The sequence below is a fragment of the Erpetoichthys calabaricus genome, chromosome 3, assembly GCF_900747795.2.
Source record: "Erpetoichthys calabaricus chromosome 3, fErpCal1.3, whole genome shotgun sequence".
Classification (NCBI taxonomy): Eukaryota; Metazoa; Chordata; class Cladistia; order Polypteriformes; family Polypteridae; genus Erpetoichthys; species Erpetoichthys calabaricus.
The window spans coordinates 302,007,515-302,029,245 of record NC_041396.2 but is presented as its reverse complement, the minus strand read 5'-3'; the positions used below and the strand labels follow the sequence as shown (position 1 = coordinate 302,029,245).

The window sequence follows — 21,731 nt, the reverse complement described above, 5'->3', positions numbered from 1 at the left end:
ATATCTTACTCCATGACTACTCTGCAATTAGAGATGGCTTACCTAGAAATGCTGCCCAGTGGATTGGCCGACGCTCCTTCTTGTCAGACACATTCAAATTGGCCCCTTTGTTGAGCAGCAAATTCACCATCTGCAAAAGTAACAAGTGGCCGTGAGTATGACACATTAAGTTTATCTGGATTTTCAAGATATACATCTGACATGTCCTTTAGGTAACAATATAATGCTCCTCACCACAAAGCAAATACACTCCTGCAACCCTCACCTCCTTTCAATAATTTATGTATGATGAACTCCTACTTATTAGAACAAGTTAGAATACTGGATTTAGTTTAACATTTTTATGCTGTTTGTGAACCCACCTTTTGTGAATATGATACAATTTAAAATTTGTTTGCAAGCCTTTTTTGTGTGTATGTTCTTATTGTAATTCAATTTGTACATGTTCCATTTTGTTGTAGGAAGATGTTCTTTGCAAGATTCAATTATTAGTTGCTAAAAGTATTTAATCAGTGCCATCTTTCTACTATATTTTCATTCTCCTCCCAAAATAGGTGCTGCATAAAAAAATTAAAACAGATTATGTGATATACGTACCCACTCAAAAGCTCAAATTAAGGTCCAGTTAACCTTAAACACACATCTTTGAGCTGAAACAACTGAAGAAATTACACAAAAATATGTAAATGAACACAGGCAACGACCAAGCCAGGAATCAAACCCAACTCCCACACACTAGTACAAAATCCATTTAGAGACTATATTACTGTTCTGTTTTTGTGTCCTGAACAAATAAGATATACTAATGATAGGATGACTTAAAACTGACCACAGAAAAACAGTACAGACTGAGTCCCACAGACAAATTATGGTACTTATTCAAGTATATATTTTGTGAAAATTTTAGATGACAATAAAACTGAAGGAGAGCAAATGACATTCAGTAAGAAACAGACAATCATCAGAATTGGGTGAAAGCTTTGGAAATGCAGTTTAACATAGTGAATTGCACTGTGCTTCAAGAAGGCAAAAGGAAATTTTATCCTAAATAAAAGATGGGTGTCGCTGACCTACAGAGAGCAACTTCTGAAAAGGATTTTAGGGGTTTATTCTGCGGCAACATTGTCTTTATCCAGGCAAACCTAATAAGCAATTAAATTGGTAAGTAAAATGGGAGGTTATTTTGTAATGGAAATATATGAGAAGCCAGACATAAAGGAAGGGCAGTTAGCCAACTTTTCACTTACAAGGACAAAAATCTCCCTGAGAGATTGCTCAAGTGATCCCTGAGAGGAAGTTATTTTGTCTAATAGCAGTCATTACATTAAAATAAATAATTAACTAAATAACTAAAACTGAGATGGAAAATAAATGCTCCAGCATGTATGGATTTCAAAATTTGTTGAGATGTCTTAGGGTCACTATTTGTTGACCACCAATCTAGTGGTGACAATATAATTAGCACTAAATTTAGTAATTTGTATTCCAATTTTTTCTGAATATTGTGACAATGTAGGTCATTGTAGCCAAAACAGACAAAAGTGCAAACAAGTTTTTGATTAGGAAAGGTTATTTAATAAAAATAAATCCAAATTAGAAGAGAGGGATACAGTTTTAACAATTGAGTACAAAAACACAGTACCCCGCAGGTATCTCCATCTAAAACAAATCCACCAAGAATCTCTTCTCTACCTTCCAGAATATTAGTTTCAAAATATTGGCCTCCTTTGGTTTCTTATCAGAAAAGCCTTTGACACTGCCACTGCCCCCAAACCCCTAGTCTGCATGACTAAAGATTTGGAGGACTACAATCGCCAGATGTCTCCATGAGAACTTTAGGTTGCAAATACCCCTCACTACATCCATTGGAACTGGGCAAGTTAAATATTTTAAGGAACACTTATATTCCAAACTGAATGTATGCAGAGGCCTGTTACAATTACATAATCGCCAAGTCTGGATTTTTTGAGCTGACTGCAATTATTTTGCATAATTATTAGAATCATTTACATTTATCTGTATAAAAATAGCTGAATGAAACAAATGTCATATTTTATCACTATTTCCACGTCCTTTTCTACTGGGTAATGTTTGACTGGCGCTTGATAAATAATGTCCTGTGCTGGGAAACACTATTTTCAAAAGTAACTTAGTTACATTATTCATTAATTACAAGTGTCTAAATACATTACCTAGTTATTATAAAATGTAATGTGTTAGAAATAGCGCATTATTTTGGCGTTACTCTTTCTTGTCTGGTATGAACAACTGCACATTTCACTGGTCAGCACGTTATTAAATCCTAAACCCAAGAACCTTCATTAAGCTGACTGGCCAAATTTGACTATTTTGTTGTTTTATAAATAATGTAGCTAACCTAGATTGGGACCTGAAATGGACATTTTCCACTGGTGCTCGAGAGCGGTCAGAAGGCAAAGAATATTTTCAGAAGCAGGCTACAAAAAGCAGCCCCCTGAGCAGCAGAAATGGGTTCCCAGACACAGATCACTTCTCCTAGCTAGCTGCTTAAGTACACCAGGCATCTTGCCCTACACCCAGTGCTGCTACAATAATCATTGGCTCACTGTGACCCTAAATTGGGCAGAATAATAAAGAACTACAGGGACACGTCTAAGAATCTAAAGGCATCTCTTCCATTCACTAATGTCATTACTCACAAGTCCACTAACATGAGAACACTGAACAAAAAAGGTGTGCATGGCAGGGATGCAAGGAGAAAGCCACTACTATCCAAAACAATTTTGCTATCCCTCAAAAGTTTACTAAAGAAAATGAGGACAAACCAGAAGACAATTGGAAGAATGATGTGAACATTTGAGACAGAAGTAGAAGTTTTTGTCTTGAATGAAATCAGCTATACTGGGTGAAAAGCAAAAACTTCATTCCAGTATAAGAACCTTATCCCATCTGTACAGTATGGTGGTGGCAGTATCATGGTTTGGACTTGCTTTCCTGCCACTGGGCCAGGACGGCTTGCAATCATTGATGGAAATAAGAATTCTGAATTGTACCAGAAAAGTCTACAGGGAAATGTTAGGGTATCCATCTGTGAAATGAGGCTGAAGAGAAAGTGGGTTATGCAGCAAGACAACAACCCTAAACACACAAGTCATTCTACCAAACAATGGTTACAACTTAAACATAATTCTTTGGAAAGGCTGAATCAAAGTCCTGATCTTAATCCTATAGAAATGCTGTGAAGAGACCTGAAATAAGCAGTTCATACAAGAAAGCCTACCAACATTCCGGTGTTAAAGAAGATAATTTTATGTGCATTATGCAGCACAAGTAATGTGCAATTTTCTTCATGAACATTATTCATATTGTTTGCTGTTGTCCAGCATTTGTCACCATGGACTTCCATTCTATCAGAAATGTTAACTCTGTTCACCATGGAATCATTAGGGAATTTTTTTTCTCACCCATCAGTACAAACCACATTGTGTACGTAACATAAAAAAAAAAATATACAATTTTTTTTTTTTTTAGGAGTACAGTCATCCCTCACCTATCGCGGGGGTTATGTTTCAGAGCCCCCCACGATAGGTGAAAATCCACTAAGTAAAAACCATATGTTTATATGGTTTTTTTTCTATATTGTCACACTTGGGTCACAGATTTGCACAGAAACACAGGAAGTTGTAGAGAGACAGGAACTTTATTCAAAACACTGCAAACAAACATTTGTCTTTTTTTCAAAAGTTTAAACGTGCTCCTTGACAAGACAGAGATGACAGTTCCATCTCACAATTAAAAGAATGCAAACATATCTTCCTCTTCAAAGGAGTGCACATCAGGAGCAGAGAATGTCAGAGAGAGAGAAAAGCAAACAATCAAAAATCAATAGGTGCTGTTTGGGCTTTTAAGTATGCAAAGCACTGTGCAGGAAGCATATCGCGCAGCAAAGCAGCCATAAGTAAGCCCATCAAGGAAGGGAGCAATGTGAAGGTAGTCTTTCAGTATTTTTTGAGGAGTGTCTGTATCCTCTAGGGGTGCGAACAGCCCCCCTGCTCAAAATATATTTGAGGAGTTTTATTTAATACATGCTCTGATTGGGTAGCTTCTCAGCCATCTGCCAATAGCGTCCCTTGTATGAAATCAACTGGGTAAACCAAATGAGGAAGCATGTACCAGAAATTAAAAGACCCATTGTCCACTGAAACCCAGGAACCAGCGAAAAATCCGCGATATATATTTAAATATGCTTAAATATAAAATCCACGAAAATCGAAGCGCAATATAGCAAGGGATTGTCACATTTTTGTTTTCAAACAGATACCATATGGTGGACACCTAGATGTAAATAAGAGTAAATAAGCTGGTCACACCTGCATCTCACTACTGTTGGGTGCTTACTTAAGAAGAAGGAAAAAAAAACAAAACAACAGTAGGAAGTCTTAAAAATCAAGTCAATTAAAATTAAGACAAAGGAAGGATGTGCCATTAGCAGCAGTAATAGAATACTAAAAAAAGAAACTGACTGGATTGAAAATCTGAAGCCATTTCAACCCTTGAAAATTTGAGTTTGACATGTCTATTGTACATTTGGCTCAACAAAGTCAGCAGACACTATGGTAAGGGTCATGGTCTTTGATTTTACTAGTCTAGTGGTTCCAAATCCCAGTCTTGGGGGAATCCTGACGCTGTAAATTTTTTGCTACATTCAGTTACATAATTACTGAATCATTTTATGGCTAATTGACCTCATTGCTTAACTAGCTAGTCTCTTTCTTCTGTTAATGTGCATTTAGAAAAGAACAGTAGTGTGAGATTAACAGGCCAAAGAAATCTTTTGCCATAGCTTTAAATTGTTAAATTTCATTTCTCGTTTTACTAATAATTAATCTTTTTTCATCTTAAAATGACAATTAAAAATGAATGTTGTAGACACAGGGGCAAGGAATCCCAAGGAACAGCAGAAGGTGATTTTCGTGCTCCATGTCAAAACATACCAACACTTTATCTCCACTTCATTCAATGCAAACGTCATGTGTACCCCAGATAAATCATTTACTGCTATTGTCAGCTCTTATTCAGGTTTCACCCCGAGTGAGTGCCAGCTTTCATTCAAAATGAACCACAGTTTCTGGATACAACTGGTTAGAAAATGGATGGACAGGAGATAACTGTAGCCACATATACACCTTTCAGAAGATAACTGCAATTGTTTTGCTTGCTTACTGATGTCATGTATGATGCTTTTATTAGCCTGGGATTCACTAGGCTGATATTTCTAATCCTGTCATTCAAATGCAAGACTCAAGTAAAAACAGTTGCAAGTTACAGCTAACTGATCACATCATCGCCCACTTGAAACACACATAAGTCACACATTTTTATTTCTGAACTCTCACCAAAATGATATTAAAACTCCAGTAATGAAACCTTTCTTTTTATTTACTGTATCTGAACATGAGTGGGATTGTTCCCCCTTTGTTAAATGCAAAGCAAGGAGAAAAGGATTTTTTAAATAATAGGCATGATTATTGAAATCTTGTGATGAAATTCAAGCCATGAACTTCATGATAAACACACAAATAGTAATGGATGTGCATTAACAGCTCTTATGTCAGGTACACTGTTATCTGTGCTGGTGTAGTTACAATTTGTAAATGACCACAAGTATTTTAAAGAAATTAAATAATACTGTGTACTGACCAAAAACTAATAAAAAACTAATAGAGGGTATAAAAGCAGTCTCTGCATGTGGAAGTGTTTCTTAAATATAGTTCAAGTACCTGCCCTTGTAAACAATATTAAAGCACATAAGAAACACCTAATACCAACACATCTAGTTCATCTGGTCTGCACAGCTTCTAGCGCTATTACATCTGTTTTCATGTGTTGCAAAAAAAATTATAATCAGTATTCCAGACAGAATCTCATCAATTAAATTACTACGACTTAGAAGACATTCTTATGATTACACTTCCTCTCTTCAGACCACCCCAAATCCTTTTCAGGATGTGCTTCCTGTAAGTTACCACCTCTATTTATAATTAAAGTAAAACAATCAGTTAAATTAAATTCAATTCATTTAACAGTCGCACTTGGCTGTTCTCATTAAATTGCATCTTCCAAATGAAAGTCCAAGTCCTTCTGAATTGTTCTGGCAGTTTCTTCAGTATTTTCCATCTATGCAGTCCCTGTGTCATTTACAAACTTACTCATAACACCCAAATCTATGTCATTAATCTAAATTAGTAAAAGTAACAATTGTAACACAAACACCCATTGCACTCCAATTTCTTCTTACATATGTATAGAATGGTGCCTATGAAGCAGCTTGCAATGCAATTTCACAAATGAACTCAACAACTTCTAGGAGGCTTCAGGATTACTCTCTGGTGATTCATAAAAAGTGTTTCTAAAAGCCCATTGCATGTTCACAAACGTCTAAACTTGTTCTGCATGATCTTCCACTTCTAAAAGAGCAGTGCAAGGTTACAGTTGGACCTCTATTATAGATACCCACATGTTAACTTATTTATGCTGCAGAAATCTACAATAGAGGTCTGCCTATAGCATTACACTGCTCTTTTACAGCTGAAGTGAAAATTAAGTCACCATCCATGTAAGAGGTGATACAGTCATCCCTCACCTATTGCGGGGGTTACGTTCCAGAGCCTCCCGCGATAGGTGAAAATCCGCGAAGTACCGACCTATATTTATTACTTATATATATTTTAAGGCTTTATAAACCTTTCCCACACTCTTATAAACACTTCCTATGCTCTTAAACACTTTCTAGACTCTTAAACAACACAGAGCAACACTACCCGCAGCGATCAGACGTCGATGTGTCTGACACTCGCTTTGTGAAGGGGAGCAGCTGAACGCACACTAAGCAGAAGCGGACTTTGTGCTGCTTCTGCCAAAATGCTTGCTGGTCGCTCTGCTCGTTCTGTAGGAGTAGGAGGAGGAGTGGCGGTTTGGGGGGGATTGGGGCGAGGTGATTGGGGGGGGGGGGGGTGTGAGGGCTGAACACATGTTCACTCAAACCCCCCTCCCCAGAGGAGCGGTATGCTCCTGCCACTTCGGTTGTGAAGCGGGGGAGAGCTGAATGCACGCTAAGGAGAAGTAGACTTTGTGCTGCTTGTCGCTCTGCGTGTCAATAATTTAAAAGCCTGTACAGCAGCTGTTTTCCTGTCTCACTGCCTTGTCTTGCATGAACTTAAGATGTTTTATAATAGAGAGAGGTTACTCATATCCTTAGCCCGACATCCACATATCATATGTGTTAACAAAGTGTGTTTTATAAGTTTACATGTTGTTTAAAGCGTGTGGGATATGTATTTTAAGGCTTAAACTATAAAAATGTTTATTTATATGGTCTTTCTATATCGTGGATTTTCACCTATCGCGGATTTTCACCTATCGGGGTGTTTTTCAGCTGTAGGGACAGGACGACTGGTTGCAATCGAAGGAAAGATGAATGCGGCCAAGTACAGGGATATCCTGGACAAAAACCTTCTCCAGAGTGCTAATGACCTCAGACTGAGCCGAAGGTTTACCTTCCAACAAGACAATGGCCCTAAGCACACAACTAAAATAACGAAGGAGTGGCTTCACAACAACTCTGTGACTATTCTTGAATGGCCCAGCCAGAGCCCTGACTTAAACCCAATTGAGCATCTCTGGAGAGACCTAAAAATGGCTGTCCACCAATGTTTACCATCCAACCTGACAGAACTGGAGAGGATCTGCAAGGAGGAATGGCAGAGGATCCCCAAATCCAGGTGTGAAAAACTTGTTGCATCTTTCCCAAGAAGACTCATGGCTGTATTAGCTCAAAAGGGTGCTTCTACTAAATACTGAGCAAAGGGTCTGAATACTTAGGACCATGTGATATTTCAGTTTTTCTTTTTTAATAAATCTGCAACAATTTCAAAAATTCTTTTTTTTTGTCTGTCAATATGGGGTGCTGTGTGTACATTAATGAGGGAAAAAATTAAATGATTTTAGCAAATGGCTGCAATATGACAAAGAGTGAAAAATTGAAGGGGGTCTGAATACTTTCCGTACCCACTGTATAATATATAAAATCCAATGCATGTCTACCCGCTTTTCACAAGAGAACTACTTAACGGATTTAGATTGGGTTGTTTCTATAATTTGCTTGAACATTCCGGTTGATTTTGCGACTTCTCTCATTTCACTATGTATCATAGTTGGCTTGCGGTACTGATTTATTTACACAAATCCAAGAAACACAGTGGGCTGGTGGGCTTCCTCACTCACTCGCCAGCTTCGAGGTGTGTTCCTTAACACCGCTTAGCTAGCAAACGAGAGAACAATTGAATTCAACTTTGATATTTAAAATAAAGTGTTACTTAGGTAGGGCGGAACGGTGGTGCAGTGGCAGCCCTGCTGCCTCGCAGTAAGGAGACCTGGGTTCTCTTCCCGGGTCCTCCCTGTGTGGAGTTTGCATGTTCTCCCCATGTCTGCATGGGTTTCCTCCCACAGTCCAAAGACATGCAGGTTAGGTACACTGGAGATTCTAAATTGTCCCTATTGTGTGTGTCCTGCGGTGGTCTGCTGCACTGCCCGAGATTTGTTTCTGCCTTGCGCCCTCTGTTGGCTGGGATTGGTTCCAGCAGACCCCCGTGACCCTGTGTTAGGATATAGCGGGTTGGAAAATGGATGGATGGATGTTACTTAGGTCTTGATGATTTTGAGTCTGGATATTCTCTTAAGTGTATGCTACATTGAAAAGATAGATTGCAATTCAGATTGTGGATCGTGATTTTGTGTTAAAAGGATCGTGATATTTTTTGGAAAGATCGCCACACCCCTAATTTGACTAATCAAGTTTTCAAATTTATGTAGGATTCATTATCCCTCTGGCAAGCTACTTGGAAAGGGGTTGTGCGCTACCGGTAGCTCACGAGTAACGGGTTGGAGACCCCTGGTCTAGAGCAATGAGTGAAACACTGGAAGAACAATGTGGCCAAACTGTGGGATTTAGTGCTGCAAGAATGGATGAAAACTGATGTTGCAAATATCAGACAGAACACCAGCTGTTCTTCAGTCTCATGGAGGAGTTGTATGGTGCTAGACAGGATTTAGAAAAGGTGACTCATTTATTTTGCCTGGTGAGCTAATTTGTAACTGATATAGTATTTCCTATACTAAACCACCACGGCTGAGACCTCCTAAATTCAGTGAAGGCACTAATCCTGAAGCTGTCCATTTTAATTATTGCCAGTTTGTTATTAATTAGTTCTTAATTTTACTCAATTTCTTTAATTGAACAGATTGTTCATTCTGTATAAAGAGAGCAGAAACTTTCACCTTTGTAAGAAATCTAAAGCCCTAGTATATGCAGGTAAAAAATGAGTGGATTAGGGTATTGTCATAGCTTTTAGCACACAGGACTCACTATTCATTTTAAGAATTTCCCTTGTCAGCAGTTTACTCCCATAAATCCTTTCCTTTACAAATAGAAGGCAAATAGATCACCATGGTGAAAACAATAATGTGTTCTAAACCTGTAAAGTTCATTGTATTCTATTTCATCCACAGCTATGTGGAAAGTAATTAAGCAACAGAATGTATAAAAGAATTAAGAGCAACACCTTAATGAGCAAATTCAAGAAAACGAATCAGTTTACAGCAGTGAAACACCCACAACCTTGTTAAATGCAATACAACTTAAAGTCGAATAGTCATTTCTTCACTGACAAAGTATGTGTATAAACAAGAAACGGTATGTTCATTTAAAGGAATATTCCCCAAAAAATTATATTCTATGTTACTTACCACATGTAGTTTGTAATAAAGTCAGGTCAGGTTGGGAAGCACGCACTGGTACAGTGCATTGCTGCACCCAACCCACAACAAAACAGCTTGGGATCCTGGTTGGCAACCCTCCAGGCAAACACACAGTCCAGTCCCACCCTCTGGAAATGATCATATATCTGCTGCCGCCAGGTGTTACATGGGTGTCCCCTTGGCCTGGTCCAGCCACTTGGGTCCTCAATAATGTGGATTCTGTGAACCAGATCACCCTCGGGGAATCACGCCACAAGACTGTAGCGCCTTAACTAACACTCCCTCACAATGCAGGTAATGTGCTTCATTCAGGACTACAGTGTCATCCATGAGGACCGTTCCATCATCCACCCTGACTGCGACTCTCTGAGGAACAGATTTGTATGTGCGTAATTCTTCAATTCCCCTGTAAGTAGGACGTGAGTCACTAGACCATAGACGGTGTGACACTTGCTCACAGATTCCTCTAACAAACACCTCCTTATCTGAACACAGAGCCCTCGCAGACATCTTTCTCAGTTCCCGGTACAGACCGGAGTTACCATCAAGCTATGCGCTGCGACTCCTCTCGATGATATCCAGGGTGCCCTGCAAGGTGAAACACTGGCAACACCAGCACAACCCTCAGCAACCTTCAGGGTCTTGCCACAAAAGGTCTCCCACATCACATTAGGATCAGCTGTCAAACAACTGCATGCAAAAGTATTAGAAACAGCCTGATCTTGGAGTCTGGCCAGGTACAGCCTCATTCTCTTAGTAGGTAGTAGCCTACTGAACCTAAAATGCTGGATCTTAAGAGTAGAAACAAGTCTGTAGTTAGAATTCACAAACTGGACACTGCTGTAGACCCTGCAGTTCTGTAGGAGCCTCAAGCATCTGCCCATGAGTATGTGAACAATCTCCTTCACCACACCACCAGTACTAGAGTACAAAGTCCAACAATGCGTCTCACTGCACTATAACCAGGATCCAGTAAACCACAGCCCATGGCCTTTTGCGAAGTCATGGAACATGGAGCCACTTTCACCAAGCTAGCCAGATTTCCCAGACTCATAGCCAGCCCTGTCAATGCCAGTGGATTGCACTAAAGTCACCCATGATCAGAGGAGTGTCTTGGGGTCACCCATCAACCACCAAGCGAAGTTGTGAGTAAAATGTCCCCCTCACCAAGACATCACTCACCACGAAAATAGACAAGGCACTCACAGCGCCTTAATCCGAGCCTCATAATATGCTCATTAAAAGGAGTGACATCAGACAACATCGGAAGGAGGTGATCCACCACAGCAACAGCAGCTCCCCGAGTATGACAGCCATCAGAGCGACCAGACCAATAAGATGTGTACCCACATACAAAAATCTGGCCAGTCCTATGTCTGTGCACCTCAGAGAGTGCTGCCACTAAAATGCGGAGTTTATGAAACTCCTCAAACAGCAGAGGAAGATGATCATCATGCCAGAGAGACGTTCCACGTGCCTACCTAGATGGGCTGCCTCAAATTTGGGCCCAAGGACTACCATGCAATGGGCGACACCTCAGCATCATCATCACATCAGTTCAAGTCCCTAACAGGCCTGACCCCACTGGCTCTCTGGCGGTTTCAGCTCTTCCAGGGATGAGGCTCCCGAGGGCTTTCCCGTCCTCTTCATAATGCAAGCAGCCTTCCTATGGGTGGCTGCAGTAGAGCTACCACAGTGGAGAGCAGAAAGGAGTCCTGTCTACCATTTTTTTTCTATGTTAACTAATGTTGTCTTATTTAAAATTTCTTATTTTTTCTTTTATTTTTCTTTTCTTCATTATGTAAAGCACTTTGAGCTACTTTTTTGTATGAAAATGTGCTATATAAATAAATGTTGTTGTTTTTAAGTTGCATTAAGTTTTATGGTGGCTGGAGTGCCAATCCTGCCACTAACCCCCAAGTCTGTCCTGCATGTTGGATGACCAATTGCAGGGCTGGATGCATTTTAACGTCCTACCCGGGACGGTAGTGAAGGACAAGAAAAAATGTTTAACCTCAGATTTTCAAGAAGAAAAACAACAAAAGGAAAATTAGTCCACAATCAGGAAGCCCTTTTACACGGGATAGCACTTCTGAATTGAAGAACAGTCTCTCCCCCACTTTCATGGGTCATGAATCCTCTCTCCAATTCAAAAGTTTAATCCTACTTTAAAACATTTCCTTATCACACACTACTCCAATTTTTCTTAAGCTTTTAAAAATGTTTTTGCAAAACAATCTATGCACTTTGTACATTGTGAGCAGATGACTAGACGTGTATTATGCAACATAAGTAACACAAGATGTTTTCATGGACACTAATATTGCTTGCTATTGTCAAACACTGGTCACCATAGGCTCCATCTCTATCAGAAAAGTCATCTACATTTTCCAGGGCAACATGACAATTAAAAAATTTTCTCACCCATCACTAGAAATTACATGAGGTATGTAACATATAATAATGCCATTTTTCAGGTGGAGTACTCCTTTAAGCAATTACCCCACTTAGGGTTATAATTTGGTAACTAAATAATTATACAGAAAGAAACCAGGATCAATAAGGGTGTGCCAGGACCAAGGTTATGAAGATTTGCTTGAGGACAAACACATAAAAAGACACAAAAACTCGCAAAATACAAAATTACTTACTCCATACTACAGAAAAATAAGATAATAGTTCCTGTTACCTCCACGTGGCCGCTATGCACTGCATGGTGCAAGGCAGTCCTGCCGGTCCGGTCTGCAACATTGATACTGCTGAGATGTGGGATAAGCGCTTCTGCACATTTGGTGGCTCGGTTGGCAGCAGCCACATGAAGCGGTGTCTGCCAGTGTTTGTCCCGGGCATTGACTTCGACAGACTGCTTAAGCAGGAGATGAACCGCCCTCTGCATAAGGGCAAGAATTAATAACATGTTAGCCCCCTCACTCCTCAAGAACTTAGTCAATCTTTATTTCATAAGCACCTTTCCAGCATGTACCCCACAAGATTTTGTACATGACCCTTAAGGGGCCAGAAAAAAATAAAAAATAAAATAAAGAAGTTGCTAATACTCTGGATGGAGGGAAAAGAATATGCAGACTTGTCTATGTTGACTGACAGACCTGAAAAGTCAGCATCACTGTGATAGTTACCAAGGAGTAATTCATAAAAATAAAGCACGTCTCACACGCTGCCTGGGGAGGTCACAATTCTTTTGATAAGAACTCAGGTAACTGCAGGTAATAATGAGACATTGAAGGTGTTTTGCCCCACCATCAGCTCCCGATTTATGGATTACTAAGTCAGTAGTTTTTAAAAGCAAGGCTATCAGAAAATTATTAATCATACCAAAGAACAAGCTATACTGGGCAGCTGTTTACACAGTAAGATCTTCATCTGCATGTTCAAATGATGGCTATCAATTCCAGAAGACAGAATCAAGGCTTTTTAGTCTGCAGTGTCTTACTGTAATGGTATAGCTGGCAAACAGACAGAAAAGTGGATGGGGATTGGCACATTGTGACTCATTTTCTCGGAAATCATTAGGAAGCATTTCTTCTTCATCTAACATCTCAGCCAAAGGGAGAGAGAGAAAAGCTGACAGAGAGTAATTGAAGATAGGCTGCAAAAGCATAATGTCACTACTGGACTTGGAAGCTGGGGACAACCATGTGCAGTATATGTGTGGTCTCATACTAAAGAATAACTTACTTCATTACGTGAGGCCGCAGCCCGATGAAGAGGAGTCAACCAAGCATGGTCCTTGGCATTAACATTAGCACCTTTAAGAAAGGGGGAAAAAAAGAGGGAATAAAAAAAACTCATACAAAGCCAACTAAATGAGTGTGAATAGCAATCTCTGGGGCTGCCCTTTGGACACTATACCTGAATTGATGAGGAGGTCCATAATCTGAACATCACCCAGGAAAGCAGCAGCATGCAAAGGCGTCCGTCTCTCTTGGTCCTGCAAAATGTGCAAATGAGAAAATAAGGAAATAGCCATCTACATACCTTTGAAATTGGCAGGGTGAGTGTATGGTGGATAGGGGTTTTTTCTTCGGATTGTTTGGGCAGTGAGATGACTTACTACTTCAAAAATCAGTGTCTCAAAATTCATGCACTCACAATGCATTAGGATTGTGTGCCTTACATCAAGAAAAGACCACCAAAGGCTAACCAAGAGATGAGACTCAAGAACTGAAGACATACAAAGTGCATGCAACAAAGTTTCAATAACTGAGGGGATAGGCTTAATTTTTTTCTTATCCTAGTATTGAACAAGTAAAACAAATAAGAGTTCTTTGTGTCCTTCACTGGGAAAAGTGCCGCAGCCTCAACAGATACTTATTCCAGGGCATATCAGAGATGGGGTCAGTGACAAACAGTAAAGACAATACAGTACACCTTGACTTTCATTCACCCAAAGATCAGGAGGACTGGCAAGTCAGGAAATGAAGTCACTAAAACTGCTCCTATCCAAAGTCAGAAAAAGTCAACTTTACATAGAGGTCTGCAATGGACCGAACAGGCACAGACTGCTTTTAATTTTTTGTCTTCATATTCTCCTCTAGGTTCAGTCCACAATTTTAATGATACAGATTGATCCAGGCAAAAAACACCACAATAAAAGTGTAATAATAATAATAATAATAATTCATTACATTTATATAGCGCTTTTCTCAGTACTCAAAGAGCTATCCACACAGGGAGGAACCGGGAAGCAAACCCACAATCTTCCACATTCTCCTTACTGCAAAGTAGCAGCACTACCACTGCGCCACCTGTGAGGACATTATTATTATTATTATTATTATTATTATTATTAACAACAGGCACAGACTGCTTTTAATTTTTTGTCTTGATATTCTCCTCCAGGTTCAGTCCACAATTTTAATGATACAGATTAATCCAGGCAAAAAACACCACAATAAAAGTGTACTATTTGGAACATTTTTTTCTGTTCTCTCTAACACTGCAATAGAAAGTTTCAGTCAACGGAAACTTTGAATGGTTTCTAACAGCGCCTACAGGGTGAGGAGAGACAAGAACAATCTTCGATTTAATCTCATACAGGAAAAACATTAGCTTGTTTGATGTCCGGGCGTCATTATTGCCACAAAATACCTGAGTTAATAATGAAGACAAAATAAACTACGGGAAATATCACTTAACTAACAATCCTTCTTTAAGCACGAGATGTGTGAAGACATGTTGCTCTCTTTATTGATAAGGCAATACCATGTGCCACATAAATCTGCTCATTTATGACAGCCACAACATTGTTACACAGCTAAACTATGACTTGTATGAATTTTCTTTAACTTTATTTTAATTGAGATTAATTTGAACATTTCATAGCATGTTTTCTGGAACATTATGTCTGCTGTCAGCTTTAGCGAACCCCATTAACAGGATGACAGATGAGCACTGTAAACACAGAATCTTGTTATCCATCCAAAGCAACACACTATTCCAATAAAATTTAGTTTTGCAGCTTGAAAAAAATAGAAACAAAATTGATAAAACTACTACACAGAAAGGAAATACACTTTTTTTTTTAAATAAATACAGTTTGGTAGTTAAGTGGGGGAGTTAAGAGTACAGCCACAAAGGGGGAGGGGGGGAAGCTTATAGAATAATACAGGAGGGGGGGAAGCTTATAGAATAATACAAGGAAAAGTGATGAAAATATGTAGTGCAGAATATGAAAGGAGAGTACAGATAAAAAAAAAAAGATATTGGGGACAACCTGATTTGGTCATTCTTAGCAAACTGCTTACCTTAGCAAATGTTTCCATGTACATATATGGAGCATTCTCGAGAGCAAATGTATGGGAAAGAATGCAACATGGCAAGGGTCAAAAACTCAGAAGGGCATCAGCTTGTAGTGAGGAAAGCAAATGATAACCAGTTCCAGTGGAAGCAGGGCTGAAAGTGACTGAATTTGCAATGCTAAGCAATTGTTTGTAAGAGAGATGGTGCCATAAGATTCTTATTTTACCCATACACGAAGGGGCATATTTACCATACCCAAGTAAGGATTATTAAACTACATGTTAAAAGTTTATATAAAAAACAGGGCCATGTAATACCGGTAATAAGAAAATAAGATCATCAATATATATTAATATCTCAGATTCAAAGTTACTGTTTATGGTGCAGTAATGTACAATATACATGAAAGGATTTGTAAAAACTGAGGTAAAGTCTGAGGTAATGAGAAATGAAGCAAAATACCTCAAAAGCCTGCATATTTTCATCTGTTCAGTTAGCCTATAAAAGGTGTCATTTTGCGTCCTTTGTCATTTCATCCATAACGGCTAACAACTCATCACCCTACTACTAAAGGCTGATGTAAAAATTTCTTGTTCTTTATTCTTTATTTCGCCTTATACAATTTCTTGTATTAGGAATTTGTTAGTTTTCACATACCCCTTGGGGTCAGAGCGCAGGGTCAGCCATTGTACAGCGTCCCTGGAGCAATTACAGGTTAAAGGTCTTGCTCAAGGGCCCAGCAGAGTAGGATCTCTCTTGGCAGTGACGGGGAACATATTATTACAAAGAGCACTGTCTACTTTTTAAATTTACAATTCACAGAACTCATAACATTAACCCAATTACATGATGGCATTCATAGTGTCTGTTGCTACATAACTTTAAATATGTTGTGAACATCATACCCACAGAGAGGCATGATGAAGGCAGCAGCAGGCTTTGGGGCTGCTTTTCTTCAGCTGGAACTAAGGCTTTAGTCAAGGTGGATGGAATCATGAAGAGCTCCAAGTATCAGTCTACTTTGGTACAAAACCTTCAACCATCAGCTAGGAAGCTAAAGAGCAACTCCACTTTTCACCATGACAACGACCCAAAGCATATATCAAAATCAACAAAGCAATGGCTTCAAAGGAGGATAAATATTCTGGAATTGCCCAGCCAGAGCCCAGACCTAAAACCTACTGAAAATCTGTGGTGTGACCTGAAGAGAGCTGTGCACAAGAGATGCCCTCGTGACTTGGAAATTTTTGGCAAGGAGTAGTGGGTAAAAATCCCTAAGTCCAGATGTGCCTAACTGACTCCTATCCAAAAAAAACTGAGTGCTGGAATCAAACCAAAAGGGACTTCAACTAAGTATTAGTTTAGGGGGTCTGCACACTAATGCGACCAACTTTTTTTCCTTTTTTCACTGAACAGTTTCTGATTTATTTTCACCTTCTTTGTATAGACTGCAGTTTTGCAATATTGGTAGAATAAGTTCTGACAGGATTTATCTTGGTTTCATTTTTTATTTCACAAAATCTGCAATCTTGGCAGGGGTATGTAGACTTTTTATATTCACTGTATATTTTTTATTTTTATAAACCAAATGAATAATAATGTAAATACAAAATTTTATAAAAACAGATATAGCTATTTTGGAGTGATGTGCACCCCACTTGCCACCATTCCACTGAATCAGCGAAATGGAATGTAGTCTTCACTGAAGGTAGGGCCAAATCCAAAAATATACTGATTACCACTGGCTGAAGTGTTTGGACAGTAATGCAGTTTTGGTTTTGTCCCACATTTTTGAATTCCCTTAATTACATCCATCCTCCCCAAAGAAATATCTAACATACCACATGGCCTATATTTTAAGTTGGAACAATGGCAACCTAAGTGCAAAATTTCATGAAAACTGGATGAGCCGTTTTTGCGCAATTGGTGAAGGAGAAAACAGAAAGATAGAAAACATGGATCTGAGGATTAAAATGAGATCCTTACTTTACAAAAGAGATAAATAACACCAAATTAAGCTGAAAAGTTCAAAACATAGGCAGTTGGTATTATGATTTTATTTAGATTCAGGTCCATAAATATTTGGAGAATAACACAATTTTCATAATTTGACTCTGTACACCACCAAAATGGATTTGAAATAAAGCAATCATGTAATTATAGTGTAGACTTCCAACTTTGAACTTAAGGGGTTTACCAAAAAATATCGTACAAGCCATTTAGGAATGACAGCCATTGTTCTCCGTAGTCCACCCGCCTTTCCAGGGGCTCAAAAGTATTTGGACAATTGACTGACAAGCTGTTCCATAGCCAGGTGGGAGCAGTTCCCTTATTATTTCATTAACTATTAAGTGGATAAAAGGTCTGGAATTGATTCCAAGTGTGGAATTTGCTTTTGGAACTGTCCTGATCAACTCTTAATATGAAGTCCAAAGAGCTGTCCATGCAAGTAAAAACAGGCCTTCACTAGGCTGAGAAAACAAAAACCATTTAGCAAGATAGCAGAGACGCCAGGAGTGATCAAATCAACCATTTGGTACATTCTCAAAAAGAAGGAACACACTAGTGAACTCAACACCAGGAGGTCTGGAAAAGCATGGAAGACAACCGTGCTAGATGATTGCACAATTCTGTTCTTGGTGAAGGAGAACCCCTTCACGACATTCAGCAAAACCAAGAACACTCTCTGGGAGGAAGACTTATCATTGCCAAAGTCTACAATCAAGAGAAGACTTCATGAAAGTAAAGACAGAGGGTTTACCACAAGGTGCAAATCAATGGTAAACCTCAAGCATAGGAAGGATAGATTAGACATGGACAGAAAACATTTTTTAAAACCCTGTCCAGTTCTGGAACAAGGAAACCAAGAGTAACATGGACCAAAATGCTGGAAAGAGAAGAGTATGGAGAAGAAATGGCTCATGATCGGATGAATACCACATTATCTGTAAAGCATGGTGGAGGTAGTTTTATGACATGATCAAGCATGGCTGCGAATGGAAGTCAGTCACTGGTGTTTATTGATGATAGGACTGCTGACAGAAGTAGCAGGATGAATGCTGAAGTGTACACGGCTATACTATCTGCTCAGATTCAGAAAAATTTTGCCAAACCAAAAGGACAACCTTCACTGTACAGATGAACAATGAGCCAAAACATACTGCAAAAGCAAACCAAGTGCTTTTCAAGGCAAATAATTGAAATATTCTTTAATGGCCAAGTTGATCAACTGAACTCAACCCAATTGGACATGCATGTCACTTGGTGAAGGCAAAATTGATGGCTAACTGTACAACAAACAGGCAGCATCTGAAAACAGCTGCAGTAAAAGTCTGGCAAAGTATCACTAGGGTGGAAACCTAGCACTTGGAGATGGCCAGGGGTTCAGACTTCAGGCAGTCATTGACTGGAAAGGACTTTCATCCAAATATTGAAATTTATCATTATATTTATGATTATGTTAATTTGTCCAAAAACTTTTGAGTCCCTGAAAATAGGGGGACCATGTATAAAAATGTCTGTCTTTTCTAAACAGCTCATACAATATTTTTGTTAAACCCCTTGAATTAATGCAGAAAGTCTATCCTTCAATCACATTTTGATTGCTTTGTTTGAAATCAATTGCGGTGACATACAGAGCCAAAACTATAAAAATTGTGATACTGTCCAAATACTTATGGACTTGACAGTATGAAGATTTTTCTCAGACGTGCAAATTTCTATATGGCTTTTACGATAGTCAGAATAACTAAGGCGTGGGGGTTTGGGTGAGGCGACGGTTCTTGATTACGCCATACCATCTTCTTAGCCCGCTTATTCCTGAGGAGGTTCAATGGAGGCCAGAATCTAAACCAGCAAGTACAGTGCACAAGCCAGGGAAATTACTTTGGACAGGGCACCAGTCCATCTCAAGGTGTGTGTGCACGCGCGCGTGCACACACACACCCCCACCCACCCACTAGGGATCCTGCATGTCTTTATATTGTGGAAGGAAACCCATGCAGACACAGGGACAACATGCAAATTCCACACAGGGATGACTTGAACGAGAACTCTGGTTTTCTTGCTGCAAGGCAAGGTTCGTGATTACATCTCAAGAAATATCAATTATTTGATATTCAAGACAAATAAAAAGGTGTAATTTAAAAAGTAAACAGTGTTAAACATCGCTGTCCTGTTTCAAATTTACAAGCCTATTTCACGATAAGCATTGGGTTCAAAATATAATTATAGAATGTCCACTTCAATAAAATACAAAATATAAAATAAGCTGCCTATAGTGTCTTTTGAATTGTATTGCCTTTCCACTGACAATGAAGTAGATGGTGTCCCTTGTGAGACAGCTGCTGAAACCTGCGGAATATTTTGTGCAAACATCTGAAAAGCATCTTAGTTTACAGTCCTGAATATGAACAAGTGAGTGTTACCTACCACGGACTAGGTTGTTTTCAGCTCAGAAAATAGTGGATGGTCAGAAGTTGTGTTAAAATCCGTTGGAAATACAATTATGGAATACATATTTCAAAACTGACTGGCCTTTTTGCTTTGCATAAACCTATACTATTTTTACTGAAGATAATGAGATCATCAGAGGCAGCTGGTAACCTGCTACACAAGAGGGTCTCATGGGTGAGATGAAAAACAAGGACATATCCTTACAGACTTGATACCAAAAACAACCAAACAAACTACAGGCAGTCCCTGGGTTATGTACAAGATAGGGACTGTAGGTTTGTACTTAAGTTGAATTTGCATGTTAAGTCGCAACAGGTACATTATTTTAATAAATGCTATTGTTGACCGACTGTAACCAAGTGCTTTGCCAATGAATGATGGGAGTTTCACCTCTCTCTGACCTTTTTATTATTTCTACTTTATTTTCAATGGTGATGGTTTTCTCTTCTTTACTGTATCACCAGCACTTGCATCAGATTTGTGTTTCAGAGACATTCAAAAGGTTAAGATGAGCTCTTCTGCATAGCACTGTACAGCTATCACAGCAGGCAGGCATCCCTCGTCAGCATGCCTGATGTACTGATAAGAGACAACTTCCTGCTATGTATGTAACAGTACAAGCAGGCTTGCTATTGAGAATGAATGGGAGTAGCGAGTGGCGGTTCACCACCCACCCACCACACAGTCACCTCCACTACAGTATGCAGCCTGCAGCGTCCGCTCACCGAAAACGAAGATGGTGCGGCCAAAGGCGTGTAGTGAATTGCCCACCACCGCCCCCATTCAACAGGCAGCCACCCAAAGCACACTAGAATACTACACCCCACTGCCCCGTTCACCCTCAATGGCCTCTGTTCAGCCACAACCGGGTCACCACTTGCAGCATTACCAGCTGCCCACTGAAAATTTCAGGGGCAGCCGTGTGTAGTGGGCGGGAAGTGAAACACCCCCACCACCGCTCCATCCAGCCTGCGTCCAGTCAGGAGCAGTAGCTGCGGCGGTGGACAGTGAACCGCCCCAAAAAGCCTCCATCCTGCACACGAGTGATAGTTGTGGCCCCGGTGACTATGGACCATGGGTCACCGCTCGCTTGCCACCAGGAGCCACCCAAGGGACAGTACACTGCGCAAGCAGCGAAATCGCCCCCCTCCAGCCACTGCTTGCAGTGTCCCCAGGCCAAAGATGACGGAGCGGCAGTTAATGAGGCGCATGCGTCACAGCTGCGGTCTCATTCGTAAGTGGTAGGTCGGATGTCCGTAACCTGAGGACTATCTGTACACCCTGAAATGCTTCATTGATAGCCAAGTACTGATATAGAAAGGGTGGGCCACTAAAGAGGATTACTGTTAAAAGGTGGACTTTCTAAGAACTGATGTACATTTGTGTATGGGCTGACCAATCAGGCTACTGATTAACATGGTGACATTAAATTAATAATCTATTGAATTTAAAAAAAAACAAAAAAAAAACAAGTAATTTCAACATAACTGAGTAGACACAGAGAAGCAGGTTTGACAAGGTAACAGCCATCAGCCTCCCAACAAACCACAAACCAAGAACCAAAACAGAGGAGAATGAGAAAGGGCCCCATGTCTTCTTTTAAATATCTGAGTTGCTTCTGTATATCCTTTTGGAAAGTACCCTTAAATATTTAACTGCTCTTGCCGATTAAGTGTAAAGCTTTTGCTAGGGTTTGTGAGAACTGTAATGTTTAATTCTGC

General features: G+C 39.7%; 1 protein-coding gene across 2 annotated transcripts in view; it reads right to left on the bottom strand.

The window, feature by feature from the left end:
- ankrd52a (ankyrin repeat domain 52a) overlaps positions 1–21,731 on the bottom strand; it is a 102,597-nt gene that overhangs the window by 65,858 nt on the left and 15,008 nt on the right. For both annotated transcript variants that reach the window (XM_051925031.1, XM_028798602.2), the window contains exons 3-6: positions 13,666–13,744; positions 13,492–13,562; positions 12,485–12,685; positions 43–130 (exon numbers count right to left, since the gene is read on the bottom strand). In XM_051925031.1, coding sequence (XP_051780991.1) covers positions 43–130; positions 12,485–12,685; positions 13,492–13,562; positions 13,666–13,744 — 439 coding nt within the window. The remainder of the gene's footprint in view (positions 1–42; positions 131–12,484; positions 12,686–13,491; positions 13,563–13,665; positions 13,745–21,731) is intronic.